At 37.1% G+C, this 17464-nt stretch overlaps 1 protein-coding gene across 3 annotated transcripts in view; it reads left to right on the top strand.

Moving 5' to 3' along the window:
• The window catches only part of GRB14 (growth factor receptor bound protein 14), a 125165-nt gene that overhangs the window by 65656 nt on the left and 42045 nt on the right, over positions 1–17464 (top strand). For all 3 annotated transcript variants that reach the window (XM_032286577.1, XM_032286578.1, XM_032286579.1), the window contains one exon: positions 4209–4365. In XM_032286577.1, coding sequence (XP_032142468.1) covers positions 4209–4365 — 157 coding nt within the window. The remainder of the gene's footprint in view (positions 1–4208; positions 4366–17464) is intronic.

The following is a 17464-nucleotide window of genomic DNA, read 5'->3' as shown; positions in this document are numbered from 1 at the left end:
GTTTGGGTCATGGGGGCATTTAGGATTCCTCCTGAATGTCTTGGTGCCATAGTCAGGGGATTGAGTGAGTTCTCACTCTTAATTACCATGAGATCTGCTTGTTGAAAAGCATCTTACACCTCGCTCCCCTCTTTCTTGCTTTCTGTCTTGCCATGTGACATACCTGCTCCTTTTGTCTTCTTTCATGATTGTAAGCATTCTGAGGTCTGTACTAGAAGCAGATGCGAGTGCCATCCTTCTTGTACAGGCTGCAGAACCATAAGCCAAATAAACCTCTTTTCTTTGTAAATTACCCAGCCTCTGGTACTCCTTAATAGCAGCACAAAACATTGTAAGACACATAGCTGGGGAGAAAGACAGGCAAACCAAAAATTACAAAAAGAACACATAAAAGAGGCACATTACAAACCCTTGGACAGTCAGCGAAGACTTTCTGAAGCAAGTGCCATTGGTACCAGGGCCAAATATAAGTAGAAGTTTGCCAGAGAAAGCATGCTGTTTGTGAGTGGAGCACTGAAACTTATGCCAGGTAGAAGGAATCACATGTGCAAATAAGAAAGAAAGGTTTGAAAGTGTTTGTCTTATTTGGTTTGGATCACATAGTGTTCTGTTCCATAGGACAATAATCCTATTTATGGGGGCCCACCTGCATAATGTAAGTACCTCCCAAAGGCCCCACTTCCAAATACCATCATTTGGGACTAAGGTTTCAAAATGTGAATTTTGGAGGGCACAAACACCCAGTCCACTGCAGCATGACTTACTCTTTGTGAGCCCCATTTGCCCACTGTTGTTCTTTTAGTAACAATAGCAGCTCCAGCCTACATTTTCCCAGGCTTAGGTCCAGTAGAAAAGGAAGTATACTCCAAGGTTACATGAATATATATCTAGATTGACTCTGACTGCCTCTGATTAAGTCACATTCTCATCTGTTAAATTATCACTGTTGTTTGGGTACTGATTGGTCAATCTAGAAAACATCTTCCATCTGGGAGCTGAGGCAATGATGCGCTGATAAACTGGCTCTAAAAATAAAAATTTTAAAGAGAACTTATATGTAGGATTTATGGGTTTCTATCATAGAAATACTTGCACCATGGCTGATTTTAAGATTTCTGGCTTTTAGAGCTCCTGAATTTTTACTAGTCAGCTCTTGCAAGCCAGTTCTAGCAGCTCCAGTAAACTATCACTTAGCTGGTGGAGCTACCAGAGTAGAAAGTCTGCTGGTGAGGGAGGGAGTGGTAGTCTAAAAGGAAAGTATCTATCTATCAGAAGAGGAGTGGGTGACTGGTAGACAAAGCCAAGTAAGTTTGCACTGTACCGCTGAAGAATTTTTAAGTGTTCTTATATCATTTCCTTGAATAACATTTTTAAGGACCATATAATATTCCATTCTGTAAAAATGCTGGAGTTTGCTGTATTTTTATTGTTAGATATTTAGGTCAATAGAATGACATATAATGCTTTGCTGGACATGTCAGTGCCTAAAGCCATTTTCCACATTTAGGTCAGATATTTGAGATAGATTGCTTATGAAGAATTACTGGGTCAATGGAATAGACCATTTAATACTTTTGATAAATATTCTCCAATATTTATATATAAAATAGTTTTACTACTTTATATCATTGTACAATAGCAACTGTTTCCTTGCACTGTCATTAAGTATAATTTTTGAAACATAGGACAGAATTGATATATCATTTTAATTTATAACATTAGCTGCTGTAATAGATACAACCTAATTCACCATGAGTTAATGCAATAGAAGTTTATTTCTTGCTCATGTCAGAGTCTTCCCAGTTAGGCATCTTCAATGTGGTCTTTCAGGAACAAAGCCTCATTCTGTTCTATGGCTTTCCTTTCCTCTAGGCCCTTGTAGTCATTCCGTTCAGTGGGAGAATGGCAAAAAGCAATGGAGGACAATATGTAGGAGATTTTCATGGGCAAGCGTAACATTCTATATACTTACATTCCATTGATTAAAATTCAATTATATGCCCACAGCTAATTGCAGGGAAGAAAAGAGAAAAGATTTGGTGAACATCTGGCCAGTTTTTATCGAAATACTCATACGTGAGATGGAGAAATCTTTTCATCAAGTCTGATTCTATTCCCTACTTGTACTATTTGAGTATATCTGGAATGAATTACCCATGTTTCTAGGCTATTTAAAGGATTTTAATTTTAATTTTTTTTTTTTTTGGTGGATGGAGTCTCACTCTGTCACCCAGGCTGGAGTGCAGTGGCACAACCTCAGTTCAAGTGATTCTTGTGCATCAGCCTCCCAAGTAGCTAGAATTACAGGCATGTGCCACCATGCCAGCTAATTTTTTATATTTTTGGTAGGGATGGGGTTTTCTCATGTTGGCCAGGCTGGTCTTGAACTCCTAACCTCATGTGATCCAACTGTCTCAACCTCCCAAAGTGCCGAGATTACAGATGTGAGCCACTGTGCCCAGCCATAATATTGGTAAGAGATACATAGCTTTTCCATAGGCCGGAGTGCTGGGGAAATGATACCAAATGGTTATTGAATGACGTTTAGTTTAGGCACTGAAGAGAATGAAAGTTGTTGGACAAAGTAGCTTTGCCACATAAACAAGTCTTGGATAGGTAACATTAATTCAATGTATAAGAAGATTAAATGTACAAGACACTGTATAAGGAATTACAACTGACTAAACCAATGTTTGCTGACTTACTAGAATGATATTTTAATAGAATATTTTAATAAAAAGGCTACCTATGGATTGAAAAGTATTTGCAAACCATATGTAATTATGAGTTAATATCCAAAATTTAGAAATAACTCACAACTCAATATTAGAAAAACAAATAACCCAATTAAAAATGAGCAAAGGGCTGGGTGCCCTGGCTCACACCTGTAATCCTAGCACTTTGGGAAGCCAAGGTGGGTGGATCACCTGAGATCAGGAGTTCAGGAAACAGCCTGGACAATATAGTGAAACCTCATCTCTACTAAAAAAAAAAAAAAAACAATGAAATTAGCCGGGCGTGGTGGCGAATGCATATAATCTAAGCTACTCAGTAGGCTGAGACAGGAGAATCATTTGAACCTGTGAGGCAGAGGCAGCAGCTAGCCGAGATCACATCATTGTACTCCAGCCTGGACAACAAGAGCGAAACTTCTTCTCAAAAAAAAAAAAATATATATATATATATAGACATCTTTCCAAAGAAGATATAAAAACGGCTGACAGGTATATGAAAAGGTGCTCAACATCACCAATCATTAGGCAAATGCAAGTCAAAACTGCTATATCACCTCAAACCCATTAGGATGGCTGTTATCCAAAAGACAAGAGATAACAGGTATTGGTGAAAATGTAGAAAAAGGGAACACTAGTACACTGTCGGCGAGAATGTGGATTGATACAGTAATTCTGAAAACCAGTATGGATATTTGTAAAGAAATTAAAAATAGCACTACCATATGAGCCAGCTATCCCTCTCTTGGATATATACCCAAAGGAATTTTAGTCAGCATGCCACAGAAATGCCTATACTCTCATGTTCATTGCAGCATTATTCACAATAGCTAACATATGGAAACGACCTTAGTACCCTGTCCCATTGATGGGTGTATATTAGAGCATATATATATATATATAATTCATTGTATATTTTCATCACACACACACAGTGGAATACTCTTCAGCCTTAAAAATGATATGCTGCCATTTGATACAACATGGATGAATCTGGAGGACATTATGCTTAGTGAGATAAGTCCTTTCTTTTCTAACAGAAAGAAAAATATTGCATAATCTCAGATGTGTAATCTAAAAATAAGACAAATATGCAAAGATAGAGAACAAAATAGTGGTTTCCAAGGTCAGTGGTGGGGTGGAGGGAAGTGAGGAGATGTAGCTCAAAGGATACAAAGTAGCAGATGTGTAGAATGAACACATTTAGAGCTCTAATGTACAATGTGAGAACTATAGTTAATAATAGTGTATCGCATTTGGAATTTTGCAAAATGAGTAGATTTTAGCTATTGTTGCCACACCTGCAAGAAAATGGGTAACTATGTGAAGTGATAGATATATTAATTTGTTTTACTATATAACCATTCTGATATATACATGTAATAACATCATGTACACTTTAAATATGTAAAATGAAATTTATTAAAAACACAAACAGGAATATTTTAGCTCTTTTTCTTGTTTCTGCCTACACAGGTGATTAAAGTATACAGTGAAGATGAGACCAGCAGAGCTTTAGATGTACCCAGTGACATAACGGCTCGAGATGTTTGTCAGCTATTGATCCTGAAGAATCATTACATTGATGACCACAGCTGGACACTTTTTGAGCACCTGCCTCACATAGGTGTAGGTAAGGACACAGAATTATTGTCTCACATCATTGCTTTTCTATTTCCTATTCAGCTCCCTCTTGAACACCAATAATTATTAGATTTGGTCTTTTGAGATAATTTTCTATATCTTACAGGTGATTCAGTTCCTTTTCATTCTTTTTTTTTTTTTTCCTTCTGATCATGTATTTTCGGATAGCCTATGTTTGAACTCATTGATGTTTTCCTCTGTTTGATCCATTCTGCTGTTGAGAGCCTCTAATGCATTTTTCACTTCAGAGAATGTATTTCTCACATTCACAATTTGTTTATTTAAAAAAAATTCAACCTCTTAGTTAAATTCATCTTATAAATATCTAAATTGCTTTTTATTGTTATCTTGGCAATCACTGAATTTCCTTAAAGATGCTATTTTGAATTCTTGGTCAGAGCTCACATATCGCCATCTCCTTAGGGTCATTTACTGGTTCCTGTGTCTGTTTAGGGAGATTGTGGTTCCCTGTTTGCTGTTGTTTTTATGGATGTATGTCTATATCTTTGTATTGAAGGATTATTTGAGACTTCCCTGGCTGGCTTCTTTTGTTTTTTATTAGATATATTTCTTAGAGGTTTTTACTGTTAAGTCATTGCCTTCTTTTTGGCTCTAGTTGGTGCTTAAGCCTACCTTCACCTTGACTTTAGTAAAGGTCAGAGCACTGCACTTTCCAAATGAGAGAGGTCTCAAAGGGGATATTCCAACAGTGTGGGGCAGCTGGCTAGGGGCTCATGCTCAGGGGACCTGTGGGATGAACTTCTTAGTGTTGTGCTGCTGAACAGTCAGTCTGATTTGGTTTCTCCTTTGGCTGGGTTGCAGAGCAGAGTTTCTGGGGTTGGGGATGGTTGTCCTGCTTCCTTTTTTTTTCCCTCTGCCTGTCCTCAGGGATATTTCTCCCCTCAGGAAATCACGATGCTTCCTGTGATTAAGACAGAGACAGATCTCCTGCTAGGGAACCCAAGATGGTGGGTAGGTGGTTGTCCACCTTAATCTCGCTTTTTCTGGTATCAACACAGTGAGTTGGGGGAAAGGCTTTCACAAGCTTGTGGGAGGGGCATCGTGGTACATGTGGAAGTTTGATTCTCTTACCTTCTGGAGTTTTTCTTCACTTCTCTGTCGCCCATGGAACTGTGTCATCTTCATTTCTGAGTTCTGGGATGCTTCTGGGGAAAATCGCAATGCTGTTTGTTTGGTTTTGGTTTTCTTTGGGGGAGAGTGAAGCCAGTGTGCTTCTTTGTCATTATTTTTCCAGGAAGTCCTGCTTTTCTATTTCTTTTGGTATACCTCTCATGGTGAACATTTTCTTCAAAGGCGCAAAAATAGAAAGGTATTATGAATAGTAATTTCTTTATTCTTTTATTTTTGGTTATTTGTAGTCAAGAGACAAAGAAAGTAGCACAAAATGGAAACAAGGATAGAAATTTTATAATTTACCTACGCCTCTTCATTTAAAGAATGATCTATGGGAATTTTAGAGCTAAAACAGATTAAATTGGTGGAAGAATGCATTTCATAATGATTTTATTAGCACAACGCAAAGTGTTTGAGATGTTAATAAAATAAGCTGTCATTTGAACCACATTTTGAATCAATTGCAGCGCTGACAAGTACAAGTGTCCATAGCAGTGATTCTCTTTATGGGAGTGTAGAACCTAAATTTTTCTTGAAGAAATAAGTAAGCCCTTCACATTTTAAAGACATAAACATAAGGAATAGCCTTTAAAAATATTTTATTTGGAAATGCATCTCTATTATGAACTGTGGAGCATTTGAAAATTATTTTAGTATGTTGTAAAGAATTTATTCTACTAGTGTGAGACAGTATTTGGCAGCAATTTTGTTTCCTGCTTTCTTATTTTTATAGATGTTAGTGTTAAAAACATGTTTACATATAAGTAGATAAGACAGGAAGGAGTTTGTTATGGTGATAACATTGGATTCATTGAACTCTTTGTGAGTTTCTTTTAGTTGCTGTTCCAAATTACCACAAATTTGGCTTAAAGCAACAGAAATTGATTCTCACACTTTTGGAGGCCAGAAGTCTGAAATCTGTATCATTGGTTTGAAATCAAGGTGTCGTCAGGGATGTGTGTCCTCTGGAAGCTCTAATTTCTTGCCTCTTCCAGCTCTGGTGCTGCCAGCATTTGTTGGCTTGTGGCTGCATCACCTAATCTCTGCCCCTGCGGTCACATTGCTTTCTATTCTTCTGCCTGTGTCAAGTCTCCCTCTTTCTCATAAAAGTGGCAACAGTTTGGGCCCACCTAGATAATTCAAGATAATCTCCATTTCAAGATCCTTAATTTAATACTGTCTGCAATTTTTTTTTTCCCATGTTACATTCACAGGTTCTGGGAATTAAGATGTGGTTATCTTTTGGGGGCTATAATTCAGCTTGCCACATACTTCTTGCCATTATATGTTTAAAAAGTTTTAGTAAGAAATCATCAAAATTATTTTAAATAATTTATCAGTGACAGCTTTATTAGTTGCTCCAATTTGTTCAGACTTGTGAAAGAATTTTATACATAGTAATTAGAGTCATTTACTTTTCAGCATAGCTGTCAATATATAAAATTGTCTCTTTGTTTGATGCATTCAAGAGTTTATGCCTCAGAGCAATGTGCCAATGTAAGGTTCTGTTCAAATGAGAGGTTTGCCTTTCTCTTATGACGTGGAATTCAAAATGATGTTAGCACAAAAGGTGTGTTTTTAGAAGGATTCACTTTTAAAAGATTTTTGGAAAGTGTTTTTTCTGAACACTACTTGCACTCCCTGAACCATTTAGAAAGTGTTTGTACTTCTGATTTAACAACTGCTGTCCTAGGACATGTCAGAACTTCATGGAGGGGACAGAGTGAGGCCTGTGAAAAGGAAGCTAGAATAGTTCCATGGTCTCCTCAGTGGTAGCTGATGAGCTGCAATAGTGCAACTGATTTTGACAGCTCATCCTAGATAGTTATCAACCTGCCAAGAATGCCTGATTCTGAAGCTGTGTCATACTGGTCAGTATGACTTGTTGCTTCATCTTCTAGGACAGAAAAGGCTCAACATATATTTTCTTCATTGCCACTTGTGACTAGATTAAATTCTATTCATGATAATTAATCTCCTAGAAGTATGGTGTTAATTCTCAATAGAGTTCTGACTTATTCCAAACTATTTCATTTAGCACCTAATTAGCATAATATGTTATTACAGTATTTCATATTCTTAATTTGTTCTTTTGGGGGTGACTTAAATTTTGTTGTTGTTATAGTCACTACCATTTATGTCTAACAAGTAGCTTTGCAGTTCAGTAATAAAAATCTACTCTGTAAATCAAGAAGTGGTTTTCAGTGAGAACACTGCAAATTATTTATATTAAGGAATAAAATGTACAGGTCTTTTAATGCAAAAGCTTAAAATGGAACATTGGGAATTAATTTGATCCACATACTAAATTTAAACCTTTAGTCATCAAATGGTAATGTAAGTTTATTTCTTTATTACTGTATTTTCTGGAAACAGCTGAAATAAAATCAAAGATATGACCATATTCTCATGACTTCATCAACCATGCATTGATGAGAAAGAATTTTATTTCCAGAGCCTTCTTGTGTTTTTTTTTTTTCCTTTTGGGTTTTCACTCAGATTATATGTTTAAACAGGACAATTGAAAACATTAATTCTACCCCAATACTCGTATGCATTAAATAGCTTCCAGTTCTTCACTGATGTAACAGGAGAATAATCAGTATTGGGGTACTGTCATCTTCCTCAGCACAAAATGTAAACAGATTTGTCCTCAAAATGCTTTTTGTTTTAGTTTTGCCCTTTTGCATAGCTTATTATAATCTTGCAATATCTATTCAGTCTAATAATGGTATGAAGTAAAATGTTCTATTTAACTTGCACATGTAAAGGAATGGAAAAAAACTAGAGTGTTTTTTTTTCTCCTTAAATGTAATATACAGCTATAGATGCTCTTTGCCAACAGAATAAACTAGTGACATCTGTACTGCAAGTCTTCTGTGAGTGCTAATGATGTAAAGAACCAAAGGATGAACTATTTGCCAGAACTTTAGTTATCAGCTAGTCAGCTTTGACTGTTGTTCAAGAAACATTCTTGCACTCTCTTTGTCCAAAATGATGAATTTTCAAGAAATAAAATTCTATTTGGTTTTCTGTTCCTTTGTTAACTCTCTTAAGATAATGTGCTTATTGAATAAGGAGGTCAACATCCTTGATGGCTGTAGGAATGTGGCTTTATTTCTTTATGCAGGATATGGTTTCATTCTTTTTTTATGGCTTCATAGTATTTCATGATTTATATGTGCCACTTTTTGTTTGTTTGTTTGTTTGTTTTCTGAGACAGAGTCTCACTCTGTCACCCAGGCTGGAGTGCAATGGCGCGATCTCAGCTCACTGCAACCTCCACTTCCTGGGCTCAAGCTATTCATGTGCCTCAGCCTCCAGAGTGGCTGGGATAACAGGAGCATGCCATCACACCCAAGTTTTTGTATTTTTAGTAGAGATGGGGTTTTGCCATGTTGCCCAGGCATACTTCAACTCCTGAGGTTAGGTGATCCACCCTTCTCAGCCTCCCAAATTGCTAGGATTACAGGTGTGAGCACCATGCCTGGCCTATGTGTACTGCATTTCCTTTATCCAGTCCACTGTTAGTGGGCATTTAGGTTGATTCTGTCTTTGCCATTGTGAATAATGCTGTGATGAGCCTACGAGTGCAGATATGTTTTTATTTATTTTGGATATATACCCAGTAATGGGATTGCTGGATTGAATGGTAGTTCTTTTTTAAGTGTTTTGAGAAATCTCCAAACTGCTTTCCATAGTGACCAAACTAATTTGCATTCCCACCAGCAGTGTATAAGCATTCCCTTTTCTCTGCAGCCTTGTCAATATCTGCTGTTTTTTACTTTTTGATAGTAGCCATTCTGATTGGTGGGAGATGGTATCTCATTGTGGTTTTGATTTGCATTTATCTGATGATTAGTGATGTGGAGGAATTTTTTTATGTTTCTTGGCTACTTCTATGTATTCTTTTAAGAAGTGGCTATTCATGTCCTCCACCACTTTTTAATGAGGTTGTTTGTTGTTTGTTGAATTGTTTAAGATCCTTATAAATTCTAGATATTAGACCTTTGTCGGATGCATAGTCTGTCTTCGCATATGGTCTCTGTGTTTATGAGACTTAGTGTTTGTCAGATCCTGAGGCCTCATAGGTAAGGACATTTTGACCTATAGGATAGATGAGAGTTTAGGGTTTTCTGCACTGTAGCTTACTTTTAGTGACTAAGATTAGCTTAGGCCAGTTTCAGAGACATTTCGTGTTGTTAATACATATGCTACTGTCGTTGCTTCTCATCTGTCTAAACCATATCACAAACTACTAAAAGCAGAAGGGGAATACTTGACATTCAGAATGTAGTACGTCCCCGAACCTGAAGTCTGTTTGCAGAGTTATGTTTTCTGTGACAAAGGAAACTTCAATCTTATCCTTACATATATATGGTTTTTTTTTTTTTTTTTTTTTTTTTTTTGAGAGAGTCTTGCTCTGTCACCCAGGCTGGAGTGCAGTGTGTGATCTTGGCTCACTGCTACCTCCGCCTCCCAAGTTCAAGTTATTCTTGTGCCTCAAACTCCCGAGTAGCTGGGATTACAGGTGTGTACCATTATGCCTGGATAGTTTTTGTATTTTCAGTAGAAATGGGATTTCACCATGTTGGCCAGGCTGGTCTTGAACTCCTGACCTCAAGTGATACCATCTGCCTCAGCTTCCCAAAGTGCTGGGATTACAGGCATAATCTGGTGTAACCTGTTTCTGTGCCTGGCTGTTATTAGTATTTTTAATATAATTGCATATGTGTGATAGCTACTACTAGTGTGTATAGAGTATGTATTTTAATATCCATTTTACATACAGGAATACAAAGATCTAGGTTCTGTCAGATTCTATAATCTGCATTTTCCATTGAAGCAAATTGGTTTCTTCTCACCACAACATTTTTGTTCCTAGGATTCTATGGTCAGTTTGCCCCTGTCTCACTCTATATCTGTCTCAGGCATGCTATAATTCAAATTTTGAACCCCCAAGAACATTTTCACATAAACGTTCCTAACCCAGGTAGTAATGAAATTACTGATATTGAACAGTGCCATCATAGTTCCCTTCGTAGAAGAGCCAGATATTTATTTTGGCTGAGCAAGAGGATCATGCTAAAAATTACCTGTTTTTGAATTTGCAAAAAACATGAATTGTATAATAATATTATATTTGTAACTTTGAGTGCAATATCCATATTTCATATCCTCTGCCTATAATTATTACTATATGCTGCTGAGAATTTTAATAGGCAGAGTAAATCATTGAAGGCAATTAAATATTTTGATTTTGTTATGAATATCTGAATGGCCTGATTTTGGATCATATTATTATATGATTCTACTTATACACACACTTTGATAGACAATGAACTTACAATGTCAGTATATCAACAAATATTTCTCCTTTCACGATGTAGTAAACCAGGTTTTGTAACTGGTGTGGTTTGCTTCACAGCCACTGGATGTCACTGTAGCTCCCCAGATGGAATCCTCTCTGCTTTTATAATTAATGTAAGAGTAAGGGTGGGGGGAAAACTTCAACTTCAAGTCCTCTGAAACTTAAAGGGATCCATGTTTGTCTTGCTCCCATTTTGATTCCTAATTGAAGCCATGATATGAAGCAGTGGCAATTAACACAATACCTCAAGCGCATACCTATAGACTCCTCAGGAAGAGGAATTAATTGTATTTTAGTATCATTGCTAGGGACAGCTGAGATTTCCATTGTGAATATCATTGTGGAGTGGCTTTAATAAGCAAAATGAATGACTAGAGGCTTTTAATGAAACCATTTTAATGTGTGCAGCTATGCCCACGTGATCGCCTTAAGACAGAGGCGATGCACAGTGACAGTGAGGGAATGGTTCACAGCATCCTGCTTGGAAGCTGCTCCTTCACTCTTTTTTCTTTTTTAGCAAAAGAAGCACAAGTGTTTTTCCTGTTCTGGAGCTTATTATAGTTGGACTGTCTGTGCAGTTTATAACATACCAGCCACCAGAGTTGTGACCACCCTCATCACAGAAGAAATCATTGTGAAGCCTTTGGGACATGTGGCACTGTGCTTCCTTTCATAAAGAGAATCATGTGCTCTGACCCCCTGTGCTTGGTGTCCTGGTGGCACGCACAGACCGGAAATGGGCAATATTTAACTAGCAAAGAGTAGGAAGCGCCCATAACTAAATCTGCCTCCTGATTCAGCTGATTTTTCCTTCTACGTATTCTCATAGCCTGGCTACATGAATTCAGGTCCTGATATCTCTCCCCTCAGGTATTATGTTAGCCTCGGAACTGCTCCTACTGCCTCAGGTAGTACCAAAGTTATCCACCTGCATGCAGACCTGATTCTTTTTGCATTTGGGTCCAAGGTCCTCTGTGGGGCTTGTAGCATCTTGTGACCTGTCTACCCTTCATAGCTTCAGCCTTATGTCTCACCCCTCCCTCCTTTTAGTTTATACATTAGAGAACTGCCTGCAGATGCCTGCATACACTACAGTTTCTACTATTTCTTGCTTATTCTGTTAAGAGTCACAGGAAACCCCTTCCTGTCCATCTTTACCTGGGTAACTGTTATGCATCTTTCAGGGCTTAAATATTTTAGTTAAAAATGGCAGGAGAGTAAAAACCCAGTCTTTCCTTAAAAATACTTATGACAATAAAGATGAAAACTCTCAGCTGTCCAAGCTGACTCACAGACAACCTAGTGCCACAGTCCTGGGAGAGTGGAGAGAGAAAAGCAGTTGGAGGCATCCCATGCTCAGCCGTGTGAAGTAGAGTCGCCCTTTGCATCTGGCAGCAGGCCAGGAGACACATCTGCCTCTTCCACTTGCCTGGCTGCTTGGTACAGACTGCTGCTGCGGCTCCAGGGCTGTTCCTTGAGATGATCAGGATGCTTGTTGCCCGTTCTCATACACCCTTGGGAAACTGCAAATCCTGTAAACAGCAGACAGGTGCAGGAGGCACCAAGAGTGATGAATTGTGTCCTGGGAGGTGTTGCTTCCACAGGACATACTATAGGTGGGTGTGGTAAACAAGCACTGTGGACAAGATTTAGATACAAGGCTGTTCAAAGTAGATTATTTACAATATCAATTAACTAGACAAGTAAAACTTTACAGTATAAAAGGAGAATGTTGTAAATTACAGTACATCCATAGGATGTCACGATGTAATATTATGCAGCTTTTGATCATGCTGTTATTCTTCCTTTGAAGATTGATGTGGGCAAATGTAAGGTTATGATGATGATAGAATAAAATCAGTGTATAAGCATATAATGTTTTCTAATATTATAAAACCTTGTACACATACACACATGTAGCGCAAGAGAAAAAGACAAGAAGGAAATATATTGAAAGGTTAGGTGCTTATTCCTGATTGACAGGTGTAAAGATGTATTGTGATTGTAAGTCATCTGTATTTGTTTTTTTTTTTTAATGGAATGTATTACTTAATAATCAGAAACAAATAAACACAATTTTTTAAACTTTTAAAGAGATTTTTAGAGCCTTAGCTCAGACATCTTTCTGAAGCTCCAAGTTGGACAAAATACACATCTTCTTTGCTCCTGTAACATTTTCTACAACTATCTTGACAGTGACCATATTATTAAAATTAGACAGTAATTCCATGGAGCTAGGACTCTCTGTACACCTGGATCTTTGTAACTCAGGGTCTAAGACAAATAATTGTGTTTTGAACTAAGTCCTACTAAACTGTAAGGTATTTATATCAAATAATTCATAGGGTGGATAACAAAGTACATAGAAGGAATAGGCTTGGAAAAGAAGCCAAAGAAATCACATGCTGTGCTCAGATAAAATTTACTCTGAGTCCTTAAAGAATGCTCTGAGAATTAATGAAAGCTTGTTTGTAAGCTCTTCAGATATTTACCCATTCAACTTGAGATCATATATGCAGGCATTTTGTGGAAAAATAATGCTGTCTGTGAATATAAGTTGCAATTGTTGGGTGTGAGTTAATTAAAGACTGTTTCCACTTGCTGAAGAATGAACTGCAGGGCCTTTATTGCCATCAAGCTGAAGTGTCACAATTTTCCTATTATTGCACTTGGGGAGTTGAATGTGTCTGATGGCAATTTTCTGGGGGATCCTGCTGGCATTAAGTAGTATTCTTAGGTTAAGGAACCTTTTAGAAATTGAGCTGTGTTTTATTCTTTGCTTCTCCAGTTTTTGTTTTGCTTGGCCAGAGGCTGTTCATTTTTTATCTGAAAATAAGATTGACAAAATGTATGTAGTTTCTACCCAGCACAGAGAAGTACAAAGACCATTTGTCTCCTGGAGTTTCCTGTAAAAAAGGTATTCAAAAAATTGTTTTCTGAGCGAATTAGAGGTAAAAGGCACTTTTGTTTCTTCTCTTATCAAGTGATGAGAAGAGTAGGGACTCAGATTTCTATTTGAGCTCCACGCTGTACTTGGCAGTAGATTCAGCAAAGAAATCCAGGCAGAAGGTCACAGGTGAGCACTTTCCATTCTTGGAGGATGGAGGTTTTTAAAAAGACTTTGATGTTAAATCAACAGTTTCAGAAGAAACTTCTTGCTTTCCTCTTCTTTCTTCTTTTCTTTTTCTTTTTCTTTTTTTTTTAAAGAAAGAGTTTCTGAAAATTAGAAAACAGGATTACATGTAGTTATTATTTGGTAATATTTCTTTTTATTACCATAAGACCTCAATGACCTGTTAGAAACAAAAAAATACAACTTAAAGCAATATGACATTTTTGTGTTTGTTTTGAAAAGCTTTTAAAATGCTTTTTGAAGCTTTTCTTTCTTTTTCCTTCTTCTTGGTTGCTATGTTGAAGTAATTTAACAGGGCTTCCCTCCTATTTTTCTACCTACATATGAGTGGTAGTTGAAAATTGTAATTTACTTTCCAGTGCCCAAAAAATAACATCAGAAGGTTTTATTTTAAATAGATTTGTATCTGTGAAGTTTTAATAATATGTTTTAATATAATATTTTAGATGAATTTTATGAAGTTTTAAAAATAAAGTCTTCAAAATAATAATTTTGAATTCATGTAATTCCTACCTGTAGTCATTTCTCAAATGGTAACTCAAAAAGTACCTAAGTTCATTCTGGATTTTGAACATTGCAGCAAAGAACCCCTAGTTGTAGAATTAATATCTTTCCTTTTGATATTTGAAATATATGATAAATAACTTAATACAATTTCTTAGTTGGTTAAACTTTGCTTGAAAGGAGAAAGGTCCATGGAAAGTTTGTTAAAGGCCTTTGGTTTAGTGTTTCATTTTTCCTTTTCTTAGGTCTTGGTAGTGACATTCTTTGGCTAGACCTAGGCAAGATAAAGTTGGTCTTCAGCAACACTTCACCTCCTTTTTCAGCATTTTTATTTTATTTTTCTCAAAGTAATCCGTCTAGTCATCTTGCATCTTCCTGTTGCATTTTCTGCCTGCTAGGGCCTATATTTAGTCAGATATCTGCACTTAAAAAAGAAATGCTAATTTTATGCGAGATGTGATTAAATGATGTTCAATTATGCCTCCCAGGGTTTTTTGGATTATTGTAAAATTAATCCTTTAACATAATGAGATTGGTTGGGGGAAGGTACAATGCATCCAAATTAGGATGGTGATACATAAATTTAAAAAGAATATGTAATATAATTTCTAAAAATCAGATTCTGTAATAAGAAAATTATATCTTCATTACCAGGCTAATACATAAGGTAAAAAACTACTGCTGCATTCAATATGCTTGACTTTTATTAGCTTCCTTAATATGTTTATCTGAATTTTTGATAGAAAAGAACTAGAAATCTTTTTCAAAGGAATGGAATGTATGCTTTTGGCTTTACATACTCTATTTCTTGATGGCTTTTTAAAAGACATATTTTTCTTTTTCTTTTTCTTTTTTTTTTTTTTTTTTTTTATTGAGGCAGAGTCTTACTCTGTCACCCAGGCTGGAGTGCAGTGGCGCAATGTCAGCTCACTACAACCTCCACCTCCTGGGTTCAAGTGATTCTCCTGCCTCAGCCTCCTAAGTAGCTGGGATTACAGGCACATAACACCATGCCCGACTAATTTTTTGTATTATTAGTAGAGATGGGGTTTCCCTCTGTTGACCAGGATGGCCTCGAACTCCTAAAGTCAGGTGATCCACCTACCTCGGCCTCCCAAAGTGCTGGGATTATAGGCGTGAGCCACTGCGCCCAGCCAAAAGACATATTTTTCTTAAGATTACCAGATTATCTCGCGGCTCGCAGGGGAGTGGGCAGCGCCAGGGGCACCCTCCGCTGTGGCCCTCGTGCTGATGCTACTGAGGAGCCAGCGTCTAGGGCAGCAGCCGCATCCTAGAAGACCAGGTAGGAAAGGCCCTCGAAAAGTCCGGGGCGCATTCGCCAATTGTTTTCTTCAGTGTGATTTCAAAAACAGATAGATCGTCTCTAGCACAGGCTAGGAGGAGGAGGTAACGGCAGTGGAGGCTTCCCCATTCGGGTTACAACGACTTAGACATGTGATAGTTAATTGTATTATGTAAATACTTGGTTTTATAGTTCTGTGACATTTTCTGCAAATATTGTGTCCTTTTTTATTTTTTCAAGATTGGTATTCTGGTTTTTATTTGCATGTAGTCAACAAAACCCCTGACAAGATTCTACTTCTTGGTAACTATACATATTACACTAGTTCTTTTTGTATTCAGCCTCCTGAGTAGCTGGGATTATGGGCATGAGTCACTGCACTTGCTTAGTTCTTTAGTTACATATTTGTCATAGCTGTTCAAATGTAGTTTGATTGTTTAACCCTTTGTGTTTTATTTCCTTATTTGATGCAGCCCAAATTCAAATGATTTGTGCTTTCATGGAAAGTAAAGATTGACATAATTTGAAGTCTTGCCCACTACTCTTTTGTCCCTTACACTGAAAATGTGATTTACTTTTAATTAGCAAATATTTATTGAATGCCTTTCAAAATAAAAGAATTGGAAGCAACTAAAATAGAGAATGGCAGGAGCATGAAAGAGCAATTTTAGTTGCCATAGGCAGAATGCACAGGATATAAATAGATCCAGCAGAGCTGGTAGGGAATATCCCTTGGGTGAGAACTTCCGTGAAGTTGAGGCAATGCTGTGCAGAGGAAAGAACATCATCTTGGGCTCAGACATGTGGCTGTCATTCAACCTGGGCAGACTGGCTATTCTGAACCTCTGTTTCTATCTGTAAAATGGAACTATGACTTGCTTACTAGATTATTATATTGATTTCCTAAGGCTTCTGTAACAAATTATCACAAATTTGGTGGCTTAAACAATAGAAATGTAATATTTCACAGTTCTGGAGGGTCATATTCCTTCCAAGATCCTTAGGGAGATTCCATCCCTTGCCCATTACAGCTTCTCTTGGCTACTAGCATTCCTTGGCTTGTGATGATTCCATTTGAACCTCTGCTTCCCCGATCACATTGCTTTCCCTATTCTGTCTGTGTTAAATCTTCTGCCTCTCTCTTAAAAGGATATTTGTAATTGGATTTAGGGCACACCTTAATCAAGAATATTTTCCCCATCTCAATATCCTTAATAAATGATATATGCATAGGCTTTACCACATATGGCAACATTTACAGGTTCTACAGATTACGACCTGATATCTTTGGGTCCATTATTTAGCTTACTACAGATATTATAAAAATTAAATATGATAGCAAAACGGCTCTCAGACTGATATATACAGAACTGTAACCTCCTTTACTATTTAATTTTGAATTAGTTTCTGATACTGAGTCTCCTGGTTTAAGAACAGACAATTTATTCTTCTATTATTTCTTTGCTTTCTGGATTGTTCTTAGTGTTATTGGGGAAAATAATCGATGCAGTTCTCATCAATGGTTCTATGCACGCTAAAATGTGTTCAGTTGAAGGTTTAGACATACCTTTACTCCTCCAGCAGTCTGATGGCATATTTAAATCCCAAAAGGGATATCTGTCTAAGTTTTATGCAACTGTTCT

This window comes from Sapajus apella, unplaced genomic scaffold (genome assembly GCF_009761245.1).
Source record: "Sapajus apella isolate SASKATOON/1434 unplaced genomic scaffold, GSC_monkey_1.0 scaffold18, whole genome shotgun sequence".
NCBI classification, from domain to species: domain Eukaryota; kingdom Metazoa; phylum Chordata; class Mammalia; order Primates; family Cebidae; genus Sapajus; species Sapajus apella.
This window is presented reverse-complemented; position numbering and strand designations above follow the sequence as displayed.